The 23,391-nt window shown below is 33.0% G+C and overlaps 3 protein-coding genes across 3 annotated transcripts; 2 read left to right on the top strand and 1 right to left on the bottom strand.

Annotated features, from left to right (window-relative positions):
• Nucleotides 1-2,361: 2,361 nt before the first annotated feature.
• Nucleotides 2,362-6,969, top strand: LOC127080839 (protein ENHANCED DISEASE RESISTANCE 4). Its single transcript, XM_051021130.1, has 3 exons — nucleotides 2,362-2,676; nucleotides 2,822-2,972; nucleotides 4,234-6,969. Exons 2-3 carry the CDS (start codon nucleotides 2,852-2,854, stop codon nucleotides 6,792-6,794), a joined length of 2,682 nt encoding a protein of 893 aa, XP_050877087.1. The 5' UTR covers nucleotides 2,362-2,676; nucleotides 2,822-2,851; the 3' UTR covers nucleotides 6,795-6,969.
• A 257-nt stretch (nucleotides 6,970-7,226) lies between these two features.
• LOC127080840 (uncharacterized) lies at nucleotides 7,227-8,292 on the bottom strand. The gene is made up of 4 exons (XM_051021131.1): nucleotides 7,999-8,292; nucleotides 7,832-7,907; nucleotides 7,624-7,750; nucleotides 7,227-7,507 (listed from the first exon to the last, which is right to left on the bottom strand). Exons 1-4 carry the CDS (start codon nucleotides 8,110-8,112, stop codon nucleotides 7,297-7,299), a joined length of 528 nt encoding a protein of 175 aa, XP_050877088.1. The 5' UTR covers nucleotides 8,113-8,292; the 3' UTR covers nucleotides 7,227-7,296.
• Nucleotides 8,293-17,664: 9,372 nt separating this feature from the next.
• Nucleotides 17,665-21,477, top strand: LOC127080838 (transcription elongation factor TFIIS). The gene is made up of 3 exons (XM_051021128.1): nucleotides 17,665-17,832; nucleotides 17,931-18,114; nucleotides 20,305-21,477. Exons 2-3 carry the CDS (start codon nucleotides 17,947-17,949, stop codon nucleotides 21,253-21,255), a joined length of 1,119 nt encoding a protein of 372 aa, XP_050877085.1. The 5' UTR covers nucleotides 17,665-17,832; nucleotides 17,931-17,946; the 3' UTR covers nucleotides 21,256-21,477.
• Nucleotides 21,478-23,391: the final 1,914 nt, after the last annotated feature.

Here is a 23,391-nt window from a genome sequence, read left to right as displayed (position 1 = left end):
TGGACATTTAGCTTTCATAGTAAAAGTGCTTTGAGAGGAGTTCTTCTTCTTGTAGTTTTCTCCTCTCTCAAACTCATAATCAATTTATCTTTCCTCCCTCTTATCTCATTTACGGTATCGGAACGAATACTAATGACAATAATATCATGTTGTTTACCAATGGATTGTGTCCATGCTAACACGTCAGTCTCAGAGAAAAATAAATGTCATTTACAACATATAAAGGATGAATTATTTATGCATGAGATACTCAAAACCAATTAAACTTTGCCCAAGTTAAGAACAAAACATGCAAGTAAAACATAAAGCGTTAGTGGTGAAGAACTGCGTAAAAATTATAGATGAATCATCCATCTTAGAAGCGCACATATAAAAGCATCCTGAATTGAATTACCGAATTTTCCACACTGACCTACAAATCTGATATACTAGAGTTTTTACAAAAATCTAGAAATTTTGCTGCTTAGATTTTTCAAAAAAATCGGTGAAAAAGTATCAGTTTTTTCAGAAAATACCAATTTTTTCAATAAATACACTATAAATGTATCGAATTTTTAAAACAATGGTTAAAAAATCATATCGGATTTCTAAAAATGCGGTAAAAATGAAAACTTTCATCAATTCCGAATAATTCGTATCGGATTTTTTGTTACCACTATCAAATATTTTGAAATTTACCGCTTCAATCAGAATGAATATATTTTAGCAACTATAACTTTAGAATAGATAATACTGTAATAAAAATGATACTTTAATCGATACAAAAATAAGTTGGGATGCTAAATATAAGTGGGGTAATAAAAAAAATTCTTATCATTTACACTTGTTATAATTTACTGAGTCTCACAATAGGTGTTATGTTTCTTATTTTTATTTGTCTCAAATTATTTATCCTTTAGAATATCAATGTGATATTTATTATTTATTTTTATTAAATTACTCTTATTTATTATATTTTAAATTATGTGTCTACTTCACTATCTATTATTAATAAGATTATTTTAATAAATAAAATTTATTTTATCATTGAAATTAACATAATTAATATTATCTTAAAAGATATTTATAAAAAAACTCAAAAAGAATACTTATTGTGAGATAGATGAAGTATTTACTTTTATACATTTCTAGGCTTTAATCAATGTTCACATTTAGATTCATATATTTATTGTCATGCACCTTTAAATTTAAACTACTAAACATTTTAGCTAACTAATCCTTTAAAGCAATGTTTTAAAAATTTACAGAATATCAAATTGGTGAGGGTACTAATTTATTGATTGATCATTAATAAAACTGTATGACTAAATCAAATTAAATTAAATAATTTTATTAAATAAATTAATCTCTATAATAAAATTATATAATTATTAAAATCAATCGAATCAGATAATTTAATCTCTAAAAAAATTACAACTCCTATAAAATTTCAAAATATCCTAATTTCACAAATTGATTATTTACATTCAAATTTTAAAATTTTCATTTGTGTCTTAGAATACTAACCCTAGGAAAGACTTTAAATAGTGATTGGGAGTACACCAATATTTAAATTTGACAATGGAAACAATTTATTTTAATTTTAAAAGAAATGTTCATCAAATATAATACTGTAGGAGATCTAATACTTGCCTTGATTATATTATTGAACAAGTAAACTGTCAAATTCGTCTCAAAATCTCTAGATATTCTTGAATAGATCCTTGACGGCATAAATATTTTAAAATATCATCAACTCATTTAAATTTTATTTATATTAATCTTTTAGTATTAATGTAAAGAACTAAATTAATAATAAGTTAAATATAGACTAAAGTAGTATTCGTATTTCTGATTTGACCAAAAAGTGTTAATTTAAATTCAGGGGTAGTATAACATAAAAAGAAGTTAATTGATAGTAGTTAATTACAAAAACCAACAGTTCTTTTTTTAAAATATTATACAGTAAAATCACGAATCCGGTTTAAAAGCGTTCTAAAGAGTCAATTTACTGGTTTTTTCATATTACTGGACCACCACTGACCATACTTTAGTTTATAAATTCCGTTGTGAACAAATCAAATGCAAAATCATAGTATTTTATTTTAAATATCCACCGTGGAAATGAAAAAATCAAAATAAAATATTAAATTAAATTAAAAAACTAAAATACATATTAAACGTTTTCCTAAATTCTAAATAAATGTATTAAGAAAAAATAAAAGTTGACATCTTCTTATATTTGACAGCACCTACGAGATAGACCAAGTCAGACACTAGGATCAGAGCCATAATTCGCTGACTTTCTTCCAAATTACACACACAAAAACAGAGTAACGCAACGCGTCTTTAAAAGAGACAAAATCTCACACACACAACAAATTAACAACAAACGAGTTGACTACAAACCAAACACGAAATACAAGACCCTTTTGTTGTTACTGTTTCACTTCCACGCATCAAGACCTTCTCAGAAATATTGTTATCTTTCCCATTCTAATTATTATCTTTGCGTCAAGGAAAAGCTTCTTTTCGCATTTATTTCTCAGCATGTTCCTTCCTCTACTTTCTCTCCCTCTCTTCATTACTATAACATAACACCCTTCAAAATTCTTTCATTCTTTCTTCTACACTTTCTCGTCTTCAACTATTTCCTGCGATTTTGTAACCTGCCATTACCAATTCGATCTAACCAAGGTGCACACCAGTATAAGTCATTTTTGGCTTATATCTTTTATGCAGTTTCACTTGTTTGAATATCATCATGTTTCTCTTCTTTCATAGTTAAAACTATGCCTTGTTTTATACTAATTCTTATTCGTCTGTTTTTCTATGCTGACAGTGACAACATTTGGACTATATTTCAAGTAATATGTCTGGTAAATTGGTTCCCAAACTTCGGATAGTTAAATGTCCGAAATGCCGGCAACTTCTTCAAGAGCCTCAAGGATATGATGTATACAAATGTGGTGGATGTGGAACTGATCTGCAAGGTGAAATTTCTATTTTAACTTTCTATACTTTTCAAATTTTACTCTGTTGCAAAGCTATGCAGAACGAATTATAAACAAGTTTTGATGTTTATAGCTGTTACATTTATTGAACTCTTGCACAAGTAAATTAACTGTTTTTTTTATAAGCAAAAATAATATTAAAAGGAGTACAAAGGATACTCCAACCCAATAAAATTCCCCTCTATAACCAACAGGGCTGAATCAAACCATACAGTTCCAAATAGGCAACTCTCCTCTATAACCAACAACCTTCACACTCTTCCGGCGGTTGATTTACTTTCTCATAATGTCTTCTAGAAAGACCAGCAGCTGCAGAATTTTATTAGAAAACTAAGGGATAGTAAACCAGTCTGTTAAACAATGTTGCAGACTCCCTCTCCTGTTTGCTGATAACCAAACCCATGATGTTGACTTAATATGGTGTAACAGTCCTAAATAGTCGGTTACGCCTCCTTCAAATATGATTTTATTTCGATGTAGCCAGATACACCATACTATCCCCAACCAAATTATATATTTCCCCTCCTTTAGCTTTTTCCTTCGACTTAATTCCCCGAACTTCAACAAGTTAATGAAGCTGTCTGTCTCCAATGGTCCTTGAATTCCAATCCAAGTCCAGATACCCCTCCAAATATTTGAAGAAAAATTACAATCAAAAAACATATGCTTACACGATTCTACTCCCCTGAAGCAAAAGCTACAACTGCTCTCGCGCTCTACATCGATCAACCCTCTGCTTGATAGTGCTTCCCTAGTTGCTAACTTCTCATGCATCAGTCGTGGCCACACAAAAGCTCGAACTTTTGAAGGAACGGCACTGCTCCAAACTTAAGACATTGCACGAGTTGACTCAACACATGTTGGAGACATACTATTACTCTGCTGAATAGCCTTGTACCCTGAACATACAGTATAACCGCCAGCTGTGTTGTGCTTCCATACCCTAACCTTTGAGCATTGGTTAACTGTATAAAGTAGTTATTTTATTCTACCTTGAAATTTTCCAAACCAAATTGATGTTTTCTGATATAGTTCTATTTTTCATTCGTTCTCCCTGCTTTATTGATATAAATGACTTCCGTAAACTCTATAAACAAATTAGTGCGGTTTTACCCTTTTGTTCAACCACATTTGCATGTGAATTTCAATGAATATCCAAGTTTTCAAATAAGGATATTGAGTGTATTCTGTATGTCTACCTTCTGAGGCACTGATATCATTTTCTTTTCTTTTTATACAGCTAAGAAACAAAGTATGGCTGTGAAGTCAGATTCAAGCATACAAGAAATCGAGGCAGCTCCTGGAAACGCACTGCATCTAGTTTCTGACAGTAAACAGCATAGCGATAAAAAGCGTCGGTTTCCTCTCCGGAAAGATAGCTTGAAGGCTAAGGAAACTGCTTCTTCAAGAGAATGTCATTTGGATGGGAACAGTAAGTACATTAGCAGTCAGCTAGTACCGTTCAAGTTCACAGATGAAGAAGAACTGGAAAGTGAGTTGGATATCGCGAAATTGTCACTTAGAAGGCATAGGGTGTCCAAAAAAGTTGGTTCAATTAAAATCACTCATTGTGAGATTGAGGAGATAAGTAATGGGGACTTTTCATTAGAAAGACCAAAAGAGGAGTCTATTTCTTCATCTGATGAAGATGAAAACAATGAGAAATCAGCTCTGGTAGGGGACATACCTAAAATGGAAATTGCTGAAATTAATTTAGGAAACTTGTCACTAGAGGAAGCAGGTGCAGAGTTGATATCAAAATCAGATGAAGCAAATGTCAATATAGACAAGTCTGCTACAGAAGGCGCAAGCCCTGGAGTGGAAGTTATGGCAAGTGATTTAGAAGGAGTAGCAGTAGACTTGAATTATGGAACTTTGCCACTAGAGGAGTTAAACTCTGGTATTGATGGAGGAGATATAGTTGGTGAAAACCTTGAAGAGGAAATTCCTGGAAACAATATAGCAGAAGAAAAGTTAAATAATGGAATATGGACACAAGGAGCAGAAGGTGATTTGAATGTATGTGCTTTGGATAAAGAAGAACCCGAAAATGAAAAATCAGATGTAGAGGATGCAAAATCAGAAGTGGACACTGCAGAAGCTACTACTACAAAAAATCCAAGCACTGGGAATGTGGATACATTAGATACCACAGAACAAAGAGATCATAGTTCAGAACTTAGTAATGTTCATGGAAAAGAAAAACTTTCTGAATCCCCGACTACCAGAAGCTCTAATGCTTATGATGACGGTCTCTCTCCTCAAGATGGAATCAATGAGCGGTTCCTTATAGATTCTTTGAAGAATACTTACTCTGAGGCTGAAGGAAGGATCAGAAAGGGTAAAGGTCCTGCTAATGATGATTTTGGAACACAACATCAATCAAATGTGCCAGAGGAAAAGAATCATATGGTGAAAGACAGCAGAAGAAATAAAAAGAAGGTGTTGGAAAATACAAGTCATGGTGATTCGCGTTTCATGAAAACAAGAGATCACGAGTTTGCATCTAGAATACCTTTCCATCGAAATGGCTACCAATCACACAATGAAAGTGGCAGGCCGTCAAATGGAATGCATGATGAGAGTTCAAGCTTTCTTCCACGTGATCCCCGTGAGGATACTGACCAGGAGAAGATGAAATTGTTGGGAATGATTTATAAGTTGCAGGATGAACTCAACAAGACACGCCATGTAAGTGAGAAGTCAAATGGAAGAGTGGCCACTGGTGTATCTTACAAGGAAAATCATAATTCTGTATACAAATACCATAGCCATGACCTTCATGAGGGAAGGTTTTCTCATGCTCTTGATCACTCTAGGTGTAATGGAAGATGTCATCATGAAATCACGTCGCGTCAAAGGCATAAATACTCGCGGATACCTTATTCAGCTGAAGCAACAAGTTGGGCATACCGTGTTGACCGTCCTTGTCACCATTGTTGTTCCCATGTCTCAGCAGATTTATCTCCACGTGTTCATTTCCAACATGAAGATTTAGACAGGTCCTGTCGAGCACACGATTGTTGCTCTTCAGGTCCGCAATACTTCACAGCCTCTAAACACCCATTATACAGCAGTGAAACAAATTCTGATGATCAGAGGTATAGGGCTACTGTGGTGAGGAAATATTTAAGGGAGAAACACAACTTGGCTAAGCGACATCACAGGCCAGTAGCAGGTGGAGCTCCTTTTGTCACTTGTCCTAAATGTTTTAAACTGCTTCAGCTACCTGCTGATTTTCTTGTTTATAAAAAGGCATGTCATCAGCTGAAATGTGGTGGATGTTCAGAGGTACTCGAGTTTTCACTCAAAGACGGAACTCATGTAGTACCTTTTTCATCGATTCCTATAGGTCTTCCGTCTCGTGAGCTTCACCACGGAAGCGAGGTGATTAGTGGCGGCAAGCTACCATCAAAAACTCATGTCAACCATTACCATCATTCACCTGCAAAACCCATTTCATATTATGATGATTATGGACTTTCTGTCTCTCAAAGCTTCTCCTCAGAAGTAGATCCTGCTTTTCTTACACAACAATTCCATCCATTGCACAGCAGTGAATATGTTAACCCGGGAGTCTCTCCTAGCTCAACATTCAAAGCAAAGATTATTGGTTCAAGATATTTTAGTACAATCGCGGCTCCAATTGAGACAGATGAATCAACAGAACTTTCCTCCAACATGTCTGAACCTAGGAAATTGTCACCAGAAAAGGAGGCAAGGCCGCCACGGAAAAGTACCCTTCATAAACTGATGGGTTATGCTACACCAAGTAAAGTGATAAAAGGAGCACCCTGTTGAAGGCAAATGAGCTCATAGTCTCAAAATGGATTTAGAAAATGATCCGATTAAAGAAAGGGAGTAAAGATTATTTCATTTTATGTCTGTACATACCAAATTACCACTTTTGGAACAGAACTATTCATATGATTATTGTTGTAAAAATATTCTTTTTGGTGTATAAATAATTTCATTAGATATTTTCCATAACAATTAATGCATGTATTCTACATTATTTCTGAAATTTAGTTAATGTTTATAACTAACAACTTTCTTATGTCTCTTATATATTAGTACAAGTGTTAAAGAACCTTATTCAATATTTAGGTAACATAAAATGTCCTTTGATCCTTTCAAAATAGATTTTGGGTGATTCTCATTAGCATTAGTACTACTACTCATCATTAATTCACACACACACACAAAAACGAATGGAATTAATCAAAAAAATGATTGTTTGTGAACTGGATTCTTTAATAAATATTGAAATACTCAGTACATAGATTTGGTACAAGAACATATTTTACAGAGTTTTGGTTGAACTATGTGAGGCAACAAAATGATCATCATTATCTGAATCGGATTCTGAATCTTCTGGTTCAAAAGGTCTCAATCTGTTTGTATTGGCTTCCAATGGAGGCAGCCCATCATCATCATCATCATCGCTTGTGTCCGTCTCATTCTCTTGTTGTCCAGCGACTCTTTCGTTTAGATCATCTTTAAAAATCTCAGGCCTATACATAAAACATCATTTAAAAAACTAGTATTTGATATCATGTGAATACCACGAGAAAATGAAGAAAGTATGTAAAGTAAAATATGTAAATAAAAGTTGTTAACAAGAGCACACCATTCTGCAGATTTCCTCAATGCTCGGAGTTGATCATAGAAAAGTACTTGAGAAACAATACAACCAACCTTGCTTCCTGATTCAAGAGCCTCTTTCTTTCCGCTCTCGTCCACTACAACAAAGTTTCCTGGAGATTCAGAAAACACTTGCGTTGGTTCATCAATGAAATAAAAAAATTAACTAAAATCATCAATGATAACACACAAACCTCGCTTTATCCACATGCTTTTCTGAAATTTAGCAGGAAATAGAGCTAGTGATTTCTCGCCGCTAGCATCCATAACCTTGAGAGTAATCGGAGTGTAATAATACATTACAATTATGATTAAGAAATCGAAAAAAGAAAAATTATAGAAAAAGTAAAAATTGTAATACCTCAATGAGATTGGAGCCTCGAAGAGAGACGACTTGCATGATGCATTGGCCATCTCCAAGAGTTACATGTTTTTCCTCTGAGGCTCTTTTCAAATTCTTCCTTCCTCCTTTCATGGCCACAAAATATTGATATAACGAATCTGGAGAATGAAAGTAGAAAGAGAAGAGATGGTGAAGTACAGATGAAAAATCAGAATAGGAACAAACGGCGTCGTTGAATTTGCGGCTGCTAGGTTTAACGAAAAGGAAGAACTCAGACTTTACAAAGTGTCAGTTTTTTAAACAATTAACCTTTTTTTTCAATTACAGATTTCAGTAAACTATATTCTGAATTAATTTTCCTTTCTTTCGAAAAAAATTTTAATTTTCTTTTTTATTGAATATAAATTATATAAAATTAATTAAAATATCAAAATTCATATTATAATCAATATTAGGAGTGTTCAATTATAGTTCAATTTAGTTTTTAATAACCATTTTAATAAAATAGAGTTAATTGTTAAAAGGGTTTCACCTAAGTTATTTATAAATGTATGATTATAGACTAATTTATAATCGATTTGCAATTATAAACCAATTTTATAATTTGAATTCTTTTAAAATTATTTTTTTTTAATTTCATAAAAGAAGATTAATTTAAAAAAAAAAATTTATAATATTTGAAAATATTTATTTTAAAAAAACATATTTTATTTAAATAAATAAATTAAATCTTATATTTTTTTGAAAAAAGAAAGAAAAAAAATCAGAATAATTTTTTAAAATTTTTTGCAAAAAATGATTTTAAAAAAATATATTTTAATTTTAATTTTTCATGAAAAGAAATCAGAATAAATTTTTTTCAGAAAAATAAAAAATTATATTTTTTTTAATATAAAAAGTTTCAGAATAATCAATTTTAAAATTTGAGAAAAAAATTCACTATAAATATCTTTTTATTCTAAATTTTCTATTTTTCAAAAAATATATATTTTTCCAGATTTTTTAATTTCTAAAAGCAACAAATTTTTATTTTTCTAAAAAAAATATTTTTTTTTCAAATTATATTATATTTTTTTAATGAATAAAAAAAATTCAAATTGTTTTTCTAAAAAAAATATAATTTTATTTTTAATTTTCAATAAAAAAATTATTTTCATAATTATAAAAAAATTTACTTGTTTTATTTTTTTTATAAAAAAACTTATTTATATTATAATTGTTTTACTCAAATGAATAATTAAGTTATTTATACTGCAATGCAATTCAGTTTCGTAATATTTATAAATATAATAATTTATATTTGTGTAAAATGTTACTATCTCCGGTAATGTATTTGTCATTATTTTTTTCAAATTTAGAAAAAGAATATTATAAATAAGACTAAAGGGAGTATTCTACTTTGTTGTAAAAATCATATTAGACCAGTCGGTTGAACGGAAATCAGAGCTAATCCTGGTTCGGGAAGACATTTTTAATTGAGAGTATGAAAGAATCGGGGAGAAATCGAAAAATGGAGGCAAAATCGATTAAAACCCAATGAACCATTGAACCGAGTCGAATTTAGGCTAACCGTCCAATTCCAAACTTATTCATTATGAAGTTTGAAAGTTTCTCCACGGCTATCTATCTATCTATCGTATGTCGTGATGATCATGTTTTTATGAATAATTCAACTGAAAATATTGTCACCAAAAATTGCAAAGTCATGAGTTATTTGCCTCTAAAAAGAATATTGTATTTTACATAACAAGTATAAGTAAAAAACGAATAAACGAGAAGGAGACTAAAAGGAAAAAAATGCATACGAAAAAATATTAAAATAAGAAAAATGACAAACATCAATTTCAGAAGCAGAAGCAGACTATATGTGAAGAAGAAATGGTGGGGCAGGCACACTAGTTGTTAAAAACACGAAGAAAATAATGATGTAAATAAAATTAGGGTTATTAAGAAATTTGGGCCTATTATTTATTTATTATTGCTTGGAAATCTAAAAGTGTCTTTTTTTTATGCATTTTTTTTTGTTATTGTTTGTCTTTGATATACTACGCCATGATGTTTTGCTCAAATCTATTGTGCTACGGATATCAAATTTGTTAATGTCAAGGTGGATGTTGGCGATCAATTTACAAATGAATATGAGTTTGATCAGGACCGTCTCAATCAATTTGGAGGTTTGGTTCTATTTTAAAATTAAATATTTAATAGATGAAAACATAATAAATTAAAATATATATATATTTTTTATTTAATTGTATATAAAATTAAATATATAGAGACAAAAATAATATAAAATACTATGTAGAAATTTGATTTATCAAAGTTTAGTTATTCGCGATTTTCTTCTCTTACCATCTTCGATTTATAAAAAAAATTCATACCATTTAATAAAAGAAAAAAATTCTTTAAACAATTTCCACAATATTAATAATGAAGTGTTTTATTTAATAAACAATCAACAATATAAAATTATAAATTTTTTAATTCTCACAACTACTATTTCAAATTTATTAATACAGTGATTCACAATGATACAAAAATATAAATATTTTCAAACTTACATCTCAAAAAATTTCATAGATCTATAAAATATATTAATAAAAAAAATTGATTAGATTAATTACGATATTAAATTTTAAATAAATTTAAATGTTATTTATTTAGATTATAGGTTGCTGGATAGGATATGCTTCAATATATTAATAAAAGAAAATATTTATTAAATTAATTACAATATTAAATTAAATTTAAAAACAATGTGGTGGCGTTTTTTTATAAAAGTAAAAATATACATAAAATGTAAGAACAAAGAATCAAACCCAAGTTGTATTAGTATCAAAATAAAACAGTCGCCGCTCGACTACACTATTATAATATATTAAAATAGAATTAGTGATATATATTCGTTAGTATTATATTTATATTGACCATATCTATCAAATTCGAGACCCTAAAAAATCGGAGCCCCTGTGCGATAGCACTCCTCGCACCCCCACAGGGTCGGCCCTGAGTTTGATGTTCGATATCATATGTTCCAATGGATCCGCACTGAGGCGTCCAAGTTGGGATTTGACGTTGTAATCGGAAGGTCAAATAATGGTACAGGTAGAAAACTCGCATTTGTGACATTAAGATGCGTAAGAAGTGGTAAGTACACAACTCTCATCTGGAAGTTGAAACGAGATGATATTGATTCAAGGAAATGTGATTGTCCTTTTAAGTTGCATGGATATCTTTTAGAAAATAATAAATAGATACTTAATGTGATTTCTGCTACACATATTCATGCCATATCTCACAAGTTAGTCGGTCATCTCATTGCATGTCGCCTTATGCCCGAAGAGAATGAAAATGTTTCTGACATGATATTGAACATGGTGCATCCCAAAAACATACTTGCAACTTTGAAACCTAAAAGACCCGGAAATATCTCAAATATCAAGTATACAACGTTTGTGTCTGAAATAACAAGACGGTAAGAGGGGATAGAACTGAAATGTAACAATTATTGAAACTTCTAGATAATAACATTATGCATCTAGGTACCAAGTGTGCTAGGATGGAGAAAATGTTTTAGATATGTTTTGGACTCATCCTAATTACATAAATGTATTCAACATATTTTCCATTGTACTCATCATTTTTTCAACGTAAAAGACCAACAAGTACATGTTTCCACTATTAGAAATTGTTGGTGTTACCTCTACCGAAAAGACTTATTTTATTGGGTTTGTATTTTTGGAAAGCGAAAAAGAGGACAATGTTACCTGGGCTTTAAAAGTGTGTCGGACAATGTTGAAGGACAGAGAAAACACGTTGAAGTGTGTCAGATAGGCGTCAATTATGTTTGCAGTTGTTTGTAGTTTAACAATTAAGAGGTGGAATTCATTTTGCAACGGTAACCTGGATGGAATCTTTCGTCACAATTATAGCACAACCATTTTCTTGTCTTGCTTGTAGTTCATAGGGAGAAAGGCATTTGATGAGAGTATGTTTTTTTGATGAGTTGACGACCATGGAATGTTTGAACGAAGAATTGGTGTTGATAATGGTGGACAGATAGAATGATTTTGGTGGAAAGGGAGTGTGATTTAGGAAATGTTCCTCTTGAAGTTTGTCCAGGTGGATAGCTTGAGTGCATGAAATAGGTTGATAGGCTTAAACCTCATGGAGGATGGTCGGTTTTAGGCATGAGATAAAGTAGCACAAGTACAATGGAGGAGGAAATCCACAAAGCGGTTGACTAATACTTCGAACTGAGCCTGATACTCTTTCATTGAGCTTGTTTGACATAGTTTGAACAAAGCACCTTTGGGATCTTCATACATGGATGATGTGAACCTGGATTCTAAAAACCTAAGGAAAGTCGACCAAGTGAGCAATTAGCCATTGGAGTGCACCCATTGGAACTAAGCTAAAGCTTTATTTTCCAAGTAAAACGAAGTTATATGCAACCTTTGATCATCCAGTGTTAGATGATAATCAAAGGATTGGTTGATTTTCAAAATCCAGCCTAGTGGGTTTCAACCATTGAAACGAGGTATGTCAAGTTTCATGGCGGTGTCTAGATAATAATGGATGTTAGGTCCCTGCGGAGTAAACGGAAAAGTGAGGTCGAGATGAGGAATTTGGGCATGCAAGTCATGGAATTCAAAGGTGAGTGTGTTGATGTTAGTAGAGACACTGGTTTGGAAGGATTATTAGTTATGAAGGATTTGGTTGAGGGTAATTGTGGTTTCTTCGATGGAGGAATATGGGGGAGTCATGGTCAATGAGAGCACTAAATATTTATGCATGGGATATAATGTAAGCAAATGCAAAGAGAAACTAGTAAAAGCTACGTATTAATTTCGTTCAAATTGTCAGCCTTCATTCATATGCAAAGTAGTACATAAATAGTACACTCTTGGCTAAAATCCAAGAGCATTTCTAACAAAATTTAGCGACTCGCACTCTAAAAAACTTGGTGAGTCATGAAAAGGGAATAATCTAGAATCACTTAGTTTATTTTCGTACCCTCCTTCTTACACTTAGGTATCACATAGTCATTTAGATGCTTGGGCCTACCTACATTCCTCTTGGTCCTAAGTTGAGGAATTTTCTCCTCCTCTTCTCATTCGGGTATTCCCATCCTTCTTGTTCCTCCTATTCTATTTGCTTCATAACACTCAATCACATCATCTAATCGTTGCAATAGATGGAAATTGATCTCACGCTAAGTTTCTTTACGAGAAATCTCAGAGGCAAAAGGCAATGGAGAACTAAACAAAATGAGAATATAAAATGTCTATAATTTGAGGTGTGAATTATAAGATTTTAAAAAAAAAGATTTTAAGTGTTTACACTTGTTTTCTAGTTTAACGGGAGTAATATAAATTTTAAATTACACATTCTTTTCATTTTACAATTTTTTTTCTAAAAACAGGTGTCTATTTTGAAATACTCTTTAACTAATATATATTTTTGTTAAATATTCTTTTAGTTTTACACCCATTTTTTTAAAAAATAAAAGAGTGTTAATGTACTAAATGATTTTGAAAACTAAAATGCTATAAAAAAACATAAGTAAAGAAGAATATAGATAAAATGTAAATCAAATATTTATTCAAAGTCACGCATTAATATAAGAAATGTAATTGTTGAATTTATGCGATTTTTTTTAAATAACCATCTTTCTCAACCTAATTTTTAAACTAGCTAGTTTCAAACCAAACAAAACTCACAGCAAAGAGCATACGTAGGAGTGTCCCTGAGCACAGGCTCATGGTGCAGGAGCCCAAGACACCATAATTTTAGGGGCATCAATTTTTTTACCCACACACACACATTGATCAGAATTTAAGTTGAAGGTTAAAAATCAACATCAAGTATTATTGTTTCATCGCTTTGATTGCTTGAAATGTTGCTTAGAAAACAATTGTCTGGTCATCTAAAACAAAAAGGAAAGAAACTAATTGAAATTGATAATAAATCTCAAAAGGGTGTTATTCAATTTTTTTTTGGAAAACACCCTATAATTTCTATTTTAAATGACGCAAATCTAGGTAATTTGAACCTTGAAGCTGAGAGTTTAGAGAATGAACAACTAAATAGGATTGTTGAGCAAAATATTTTGGTTAAAAACAATGAAAATAAAGATGATGATGAAGTTGAAAATTTTGATGATGAAAGTTATAATAATGAAAATGAACATATCCCTAATTTTGTTGATGAACAGCCTAACGAGTTTATTCTATTGGATATTTATGATCCAAAAACATGGAATAATCTTAACAATGACTTAAGAGATGAATTACTAAGAAATGATCCTAAAAGAGATGTGTCAATTGTGAATGATCATAAAGATACTTAATTGTACTCTTGATGTAAGTCATCAAGAACAAATGACTCTCATTATACGTTGTGTGAATGTTTCTACAAGTCCAATAAAAATTGAAGAGTTATTTTGTAGAAGCTTTGAAAGTCTATGACACAACAGGTTAATAATTGTTTGAGAAATTACAAAATATATTGCAAACTCTTGGTCTAGATATTAATAATATGATAGGACAAGGATATGACAATGGATCAAACATGAAAGATAAACATCGAGGTGTACAAAGAAAATTATTAGATGTTAACCCTATAGCATTATACACACCATGTGGTTGTCATAGCCTTAACTTGACACTTTGTTATATTGCAAATTCTTGTACTAAAGCTAAATTTTTTTTTGGAGCATTACAACGTATTTATACTGTATTTTCTCATTCGACAAAACATTGGAAAATTCTTATAGACAATGTAGAAGGTTTAACTATTAAACCATTGTCACAAACACGTTGGGAAAGTCATGTGAATAGTGTATACGCAATTAAATCTCAAACTTCAGATGTAAGAGAAGCATTACTTCAATTAGTTGAACAAGATAATCATCCTAAAATCAAGAGCAAAGTTGAATCTTTAGCAACTCATGGAATTAGAAACTTTGAATTTTTAGTAGCTATGATTATTTGGTTTGAATTGTTAACTGTTGTTAATAAAATTAACAAAAATTTACAAAAAAAAATGTGCGTATTGATGTGGCTATAAAACTAGTAAAAGGTTTGGTCAAGTATTTAAAAAATATAGAGAAACTGGATTTGTAATTGCTATGACTAGTGCTGAAAAGATTGGGAATGAAATAGAGATTGAATGTATGCTTATTTAAAAACGTCAAATTCGTAGAAAACAACGCTATGATAAAAATTCATCTCAACCCACACAACTGAATCTTGAGTCTGCATATTTTCTATAGTCAAGTCTGAGGCAGAAATATACAACCTCATGCACCTATTTCTAATCGGCGGGGACAAAATCGGAGGCTTCATCAAGTACTCATTTATTTTGTTAAAAACCTTTTGATGCTTTGGCTGCCAAATGAATTCTTCCTTCTTCAGGCGGAGTAACAAAGAGAACACTTGAATCTTGCCACTTAGGTTTGAAATGAACCTCCTTAGAAAATTAATTTTCCGCAAAAGAGATTGAAGCTCTTTCTTGGTCGAAGGCGGTTTAGTTTCCCTAATAGTTTTAGTTTTATTCTGGTTAATCTCAATGCCCTTCTTATGGACAACGAAACCAATAAAGTCCCCAGCCTACACACATAAAGCATACTTAAGAGGATTCATTTTCAGTATGTATTTTCTCATCCTTTCGAATGAATGTTAAAGGTGGTCAAGATGACCATTTCCCGACAGGCTTAATAACATATCATCAATATACACATGCATAAACATTTTGATATAGTCATGAAATATAGAATTCATCACCCTCTGGTAAGTTGTCCCAACGTTTTACAAGCCAAATGACATCACTACCCACTTATAAGTGCCTAAAGCTCATGGGCTTCAAAATGCCGTCTTCGACATATATTCATCAACAATAAAAATTTGGTTATAACCATCAAGCATGCTAAGATACTTAAAACCCACTACTGAATCGACCAACATCTCGGGAACATGCATTGAGTATTCGTCTTTTGGGGTTGTATCATTCAGATCTCTAAAGTCAATTCACACCCTAAACGTTCCATTTTTCTTAATTATTGGAACGATATTCGTAATCCATTCGACATACCTTATCATTCTTATGAATTTGATTTTTAGGAGTCTTTCGATCTCCTTCTTTATCTTGAACATGACCTCTGGTGCAAACCGCCCTGACATCTGCTTGACTGACTTTTTCCCCCTGTTTTATGGAAGTTTTAACTCCACAAATTCCCTGCTCAAACTTGGCATCTCGTTATAATCCTAAGCAAAACAATCCTTAAATTCATGAAGTAGATTAATTATCTCTAACCTTAGTTTTGGATCGATATTGGCACTGATGTAAGTCGGCCTTTTGGTAGTTCTGTCGCCTAAATCAATTTCTTTAAGTGGATCCTAAGGCTACATCTTTGTAGTAGACACGACAAGATCCTTCTCAAAACCTAAAGCCTCTGGTCTTTTCGACCATCATATTCTGGCCCTGCCGTTTGTGGCTCCTCGATTGGTGTCGGTCCAAAACTTATCCTTTGACTCACATCGAACACTTCCACCTCATTGGCTTCGATATCCGTGTGTGGTAATTCGGCATCCAGGGCCGCTTTTAATCTATTTTTGACTACGTAAGTTGTTATTCGCTTCAATGCGTCGAATTCAGACATCGTCATCAAATTTGTCGCCTCAACCAGTTGACCGGATTGTGTCCTAAGTCCTCTAACACATTATCTCTCTGTCTCAGATGAAACCATGGGTTGAGTTGAGTCTCAAAGAATAAAATGCCTTTTCTAGAGGCATGTAAGCAAACTCTGGTGTGCAATGCGCTATGTTAACTATATTCTTATCAAAATTTCTTTTATCTACATGGTTCAGCTCTGCCATGTAGTATCTTTAGTCTGCTTTGACATTCTCCATTATCCCATTATTTCTCCAGATTGCTATTCTTTGATGAAGTTAAGAAGGCACCACTCCCACTCCATGGATCCATTATCGGCCTAGGAGTGAATTATAGCTAGTCTTTGACACTATAACCATAAACATTGTGGGTCGAGTTATAGACCTCATTATTACATCAACCTGTATGAGCCCTATAGTTTGTCCTGTCTTCCCTTCATAATTTGAAAGCACCATGTTATGGGGCCTCAAGTCTGTGTCAAACTTTCCTATTTTTCCCAACAAGAAAATGGGCATTAAGTTAATAGTTGCCCCTTCATCTACTAGTATTTTGTTCACATCGTATTCTCTACTTTTACTCTTATAAATAGGGGTTTCAAATGAATCTTCATCCCCTCATGAGACCTTTCGAAAAACGCATTATGTTCTTCGATACACCTGGTCTCATCCACGTCTGACTCATTCGACTGATCAAAATAACCAACTCAAATATTGAAAATTTTACTAAGTCCAGACTTCACAAATCCCCCTTAATCTTTAACTAGCGGTCGACTGAGAATTGATTTTTTTTTTTTTTTAATTATTTTGTTTGTTGGGCTAACCATTATACTAATTAGAAAGAAAGTATCTCCGTTAACCTAGTTTATTTTTTTTACCGCAATCCTATATATAGTAATCCACTCCTATAATAAATATAAATATAAATAAATAGTGAAAAGATGGAAAGATTGATTTATTACATTGATTAAAATATGATCTGAATTACCGGATCGAGAAAATCCCATACCTAGCATACACAACACAACACGCATCGCTAACCGTCTGATCCGTTCGATACACGATGATCCTCCTCCGTTTATATGTATCTTCTCTCGTTCCTTTCTGTTCCTTTCTTTTCTTTCTCTTCACTCCCAACACGCCGCAGCCGCAGAAGACAACAACAACAGAAGCTACCGTTCTGGTGAGTTCTCACTCTTCTCTTCTCCTCCATTTTCATTGTTATTTCTCCGTTTTCAATTCTCTTTTTATATATTCCGTTGATTGAATTGTATGAAACAGAAAGTGGCTGGGTTCGATGGAGAAAGAAAAGGAGAAAGAGTTGGTGGAATTGTATGAATCCGCCAAGAAAGCAGCGGATGCGTCTACCTCCGACGATAGCCCACACGAAGAAAGCCGATGTATTGATGCGCTCGAGCAGCTCAAGAAATTTCCCGTCAATTATAAAATTCTCGTCAATACCCAGGTTTTTTTTTTCTTCGCGATTTTGGTTTCTTTTATTTTCAATTATTTCTTTTTGAAATCTTTTTATTGTATATATCTGGCGAATTTTTTGAAGCATGAGACACTGGTAAGTTTTGTTTTTAGCTGTATTGCATGTTATTAGGGTTAGGGTTCAATTGAAAGGAAGATACAGATTAGCCATTTTGAAAATTTAAGGACAGTGTTTGAATGCTGGTTTTCTTCAATTTAGTCTATATATTTTGTACATTTTGGATGATATGTGGTGTTTACTTTTAGGTTTTATTGACCCATGAGTTAAGAGAAACGTGGTCTGATCCTAATACTTTTTTTCTGGGGATTTATATCTTTGATTTTTATGTTATAAAGATTCTTTTGGTTTAATTTCGGTTCCGAGTTTCTGTTGATGTTAATTTAAACATACTTTTTTCTAGGGATTTATATCTTTGGTTTTTATGTTATAAAGAATCTTTGGATTGTTTTTTATGTTATAAAGAATCTTTGTGTTAAATTGGGTCTTTGAGTTTCTGTTGATGTTAATTGAAACTTGTACGTTGCATGGACTCGGGTATTGGACTGTTAACGAGTTCTGGTATAGTGTTGGGATTTTCTTAAAGATGGATATGAGAATGGAACCATTCCTGAGGTTTGGGATAGGTTGGGTGGATGCACAAAAGAAATGGGTGCTGACACAGTGATATAAATATCTGAAATCATTTAAATCTCTTGATGTGGTTGTCGCGTAGCGATTTGCTTTTTCCTTGTCGCGTAGCGATTTGCTTTTTCCTTGTCGCCAGGCAGATGTTGTTGTCGTTATCTAATTTGGATTTTATGATCTATGCTAAATGTGATGTGTTAAATGACATTTAGTTGTGTTTGGATTCATCAAAGTTAGGATTGGTTTCATTTGACTTGAGTTTATTTGATCCAGAAGTCGGATATCCTATTTGGATGTGGCATGGTGGCTGAAAGCTTTTAATTCTCTGATGATGTGGATGTCGCATTGCGATTTGCTTTTTCTTTGTCGCCAGGCAGATGCTGTTGTCTTTATGTAATTTGGATTTTATGATCTATAATGAATGTGATTTGTGGTAAATATCTGAAATCTTTTAATTCTCTGATGACGTGGATGTCACATAGCGATTTGCTTTTTCTTTGTCGCCAGGCAGATGTTGTTGTCGTTATCTAAGTATTGCGACTTCTGTATATATTTTCAATTGAATTGCGACTTCCGTATTTATTTTTAATTGAATTTGAGTTGAGAGGTGGTGATGGTGGTGGTGGTTACGACAACGAGAAGGGTGATTATAGTTATATATGCATTGTGAACTAATATGACTCAATCCACATGTTTCTCTTCACTGAAACCTGAAAGGGATCTTGCTTTTGACAATATGGTTTCCAAACCCGAGATTTGATTTTCAAATTATTAAATCAAATCTTTTATATTCAATCACTCTATTAATCATATTCAATCACTCTGTTAATTTAATTCATTCATTCATCTCTTCTTGCTTCCCTCCCGCTCCTTTTTGTTTCTAATTGGAATGATCTTTCAGCTTCTACTTGTTGTACTTATCTCCTTTTCTCTTTGATGGATTTCCTTTTTCTGTCCAACATTAAAAGTTCACCAGGATGGGTTTGTAGATGTGGAATATTTGTTTGCATGTATGGATTGTGAATTAGTAATAGAGTATACCCTTACCGTGCGTCACACTACCTGTATTTTGGTTTTTCAGCTTATGCTCCATTTATGGAGTTTTTGATTGTATCTCCCTTTACTTGTAAGGATGTACTTTCACGTTACCACAATTTCTTGGTAGCCAATCTGTGTATCTTTGCTTGATAAATAGGTTGTTTGCTTTTAATTTAATAATCATAACAGAAGAATGTTATCAACATTTAAAAGTTTTTCGGTGATCTGTTTTTATTTTTTGTACTAGTTAACATAAGTTATAAATCTATCTGACAGTTTCAGAGATATTATGGGTAAAAATGAACATAATATGTTCAAGGGATAATTAAATAGGTGTCCAAAACTACTTAGAAAAGACTAGTGTTTGGAAGTGCTAAGGGAATAGAAATTGAAAGTGCTAAGGGAATAGAAATTGAAAGTGCTAAGGGAAGATCAAATTTGTATTTGTTTCATGGGAAGATTTCTTTTGATTTATTGTTTTCTGATATAATCTTTCAGGTGGGAAAACATCTTAAAAGTCTTACCAAGCACCCCAGGCAGAAAATTCGGGCTTTTGCTGTTGACTTAATTGAGATATGGAAAGGCATAATTATCAAGGAAACAAGTAAAAATAAATCTGGGCCGTCAGATTCTAAGGTTGAGTCAACAAATGGAGAGAGAGCTAAAGCTGGGAGGTTGCAAAAGAGTCCTTCGGTGAAGGTTGAGAAAGGAGAAAGTGTCAAAGTGGAAAAAGTTAATGGGAATGGTACATCAAAGCTGAGCTCTGGAAATGTAAAGGCACAAAATGTGGATGTCAAAATTGAGAAAACTGATCGTACTTCAAGCATCAAGGTGGAAAAGATAGCCAAAGAGGAATCACATGTTTCTGTAGCAAAGAAATTTTCATCCAGCTCTGCCGCTCCTCCAAAGCTGAAGACTATGATCAAATCTAATGATTCAGCACGAGACAAAATAAGGGAACTTCTTGGAGATGCTTTATCCAAGGTCTTTGAAGAGGCAGATGAAGATATGAAGGATGAAGTAAATGCATGTGACCCAATTCGTGTTGCAGTGACAGTGGAGTCTCTATTATTTGAAAAGTGGGGTCCTTCAAATGGAGCCCAAAAGGTCAAGTATAGGTCATTAATGTTTAATCTTAAGGATCAGAATAACCCAGATTTCCGAAGAAAAGTTCTGCTCGGTGTTGTTGAGCCGCACCGGCTAATCGAGATGACTTCAGCAGAAATGGCCAGTGAACAAAGGAAGCAGCAGATTGAGAAACTCGAGAAGAAGGCGTTGTTTGAATGTGAGCGTGGAGGTCAACCAAAAGCTACTACTGATCAATTTAAGTGTGGTAGGTGTGGTCAAAGGAAAACCACCTATTACCAAATGCAGACCCGTAGTGCTGATGAACCTATGACAACGTATGTCACTTGTGTTAACTGCAACAACCGTTGGAAGTTTTGTTAGTGCAGTGGTGACTGGTGAGTCTCACAAGAGCTGTTATATTAGGGAAGGTGTGATGTCATTGCCGCGCCATATCGCAGCACCATAGTTTTCTGATTAGACTGTTACATTTAGAAATTGTCTAGGCAAATGTACTTTTTTATTCTTTTAACTTGTTGTTTTAGCGTTTCTGTAGTTTGTTGTCATTTTACAATCTGTTATATAATTGCACCAATGTTTTTCTCAGGTTTTAGTGGTCAGTCACTGCAGTATTTTATGGCATATTACCTATCTGATGACAATAAAATGGTCAGGTATACTAAGTTACGTAGTCAGTAGAGAGAATTGCAATTTTTGTGTAGACTCTTGCTTTCTTGGTGTAAAACCTAGTAAGACACTGCATTCTTAGCTGACTATGATTTTCCTTGGCTAACAATGTTGTTACATCGTGTTGTTAGTGGAGTTTCACCACCCCCTTTTTTTGTTTGCTCAAAGGAAGACAAGAGTCAATCGAGGTTTTCTGAACACACAAGACATGACCCCTTTGTATTTTGCTGCTTTATATTCACTTTATTTTGAAACTGAATATCTAGGATTAAGATTGATTTATATTTTGTTTTGGAGGTATATCTCAATTGATAGTAGAAATTTGATGGATTCGAGTGTGAATTTGAATGTTTGAGTTTTTTTTTAGTCAAATATAAATGATGAATAAGTGGTTATTGCAGGTTCAAATCTGCACCCTTGGATAAATGTTTTGAGTTGAAACATTCTTTCATGAAGGATTTTATTAGTTTTTGATACCTTTTAAACATAAATTATTAGATACATTAGGAGTCTATATATTCGAATAAAGCTGAGTATAAAAACAATGTAAGGAACTAAGGATGAATTCAAAAAAGCGGAGACTGCGAATAACAGTGGCATACTCGTGTATAAATGTAATTTCATGATATTAATAATATTCCTCTTATGATTTACTTCTTACAATTTGTTGATATTTTTTCTCTAATTTCAAGATATTAATAATATTGCTCTCGTGATTTACTTCTTAGTTCTTACAATTTTTTGAAAAAATTTCTCTATTTTCATGATATTAATAGTATTTCTCATGATTTATTTCTTACAATTTTTTGAAAAAAGTTCTCTCTAAAAGTCGGTAAAAATACGAAAAAATTGACAACATAAAGAAAACATTAGGTATAAACACATAGATTTAAAGGAATAAAATCCTTAGGAGTTTAGCACTCCTCTAAGAGGCAAACAAAGTGGAACAACTCATGTCTTTTATAAGCAATATTTTTAAAGGCGCCGAGGTCTGTTATCAAAAGATCGAGAAACTAGCTTTGGTCGTCGTAACTATGGAGAGAAAGTTTCGCTTATATTCAAGGCCATAAAGTATTCGTAAAAACTAACTACCTTATTTGGCAGGTCCTCAAGAAGCCAAACCTAGTAGGAAAAATGGTGTCTTAGGCGGTAGAGTTGTCGGAGTATGAGATCTAATATGTCCCATGTGCAAACATCAAATTCCAAGTTTTGAAAGATTTTTTTGGCGGAATTCAGCTTTGCAAGTAGATGAGGAGGCGTCCCCTGTATGGATGCAATTAGTGATGACTCCTCAAATACAAAGGGGGAGGAGGCGCCAAGATAACACTAGAAGGACCATATAACATACTAATTGAGCAGTCGTTAAAATTTGAATTCAGGGCCATCAATAAGCAGGCCGAGTATGAATCCCTCATAGTCAGTATGGTCGTCGCCCTAGAAATGGGTGCTTCGAGACTACAGGTGAAAACCTATTCCCAAATGGTATCCATTCAAGTCGCGGGAAAAATACCAGGCAAAGTACCATTAACTCATAAAATATCTTCACTAGGTCCAAGATTTATCAACACACTTCGAATACTTTGAAGTAAAGTACATACCCAGGGAGAAAACTCTACAATATGAGAAAAGCCTCCCCTATGCTACGATGCCTAGGGGAGCACAAAACCGTCTTAGTCCTTATCGAGGTTCATCAAGGAGTGTGTGGTATCCACATTGGCGGTCGGGCCTCACCCACAAACTACCAAAGACAAGCTACTATTGACTCACCTTGATGGAAGATAATGTGTACTTTGTCAAGAAATGTGATTGATGCTAGAGACACTCCAACCTGCA

The sequence above is a fragment of the Lathyrus oleraceus genome, chromosome 5 (genome assembly GCF_024323335.1).
Source record: "Lathyrus oleraceus cultivar Zhongwan6 chromosome 5, CAAS_Psat_ZW6_1.0, whole genome shotgun sequence".
In the NCBI taxonomy this organism is placed as follows: Eukaryota; Viridiplantae; Streptophyta; class Magnoliopsida; order Fabales; family Fabaceae; genus Lathyrus; species Lathyrus oleraceus.
The sequence above is the reverse complement of the archived record's forward strand: the minus strand, read 5'-3'. Positions and strand labels throughout refer to the sequence as shown.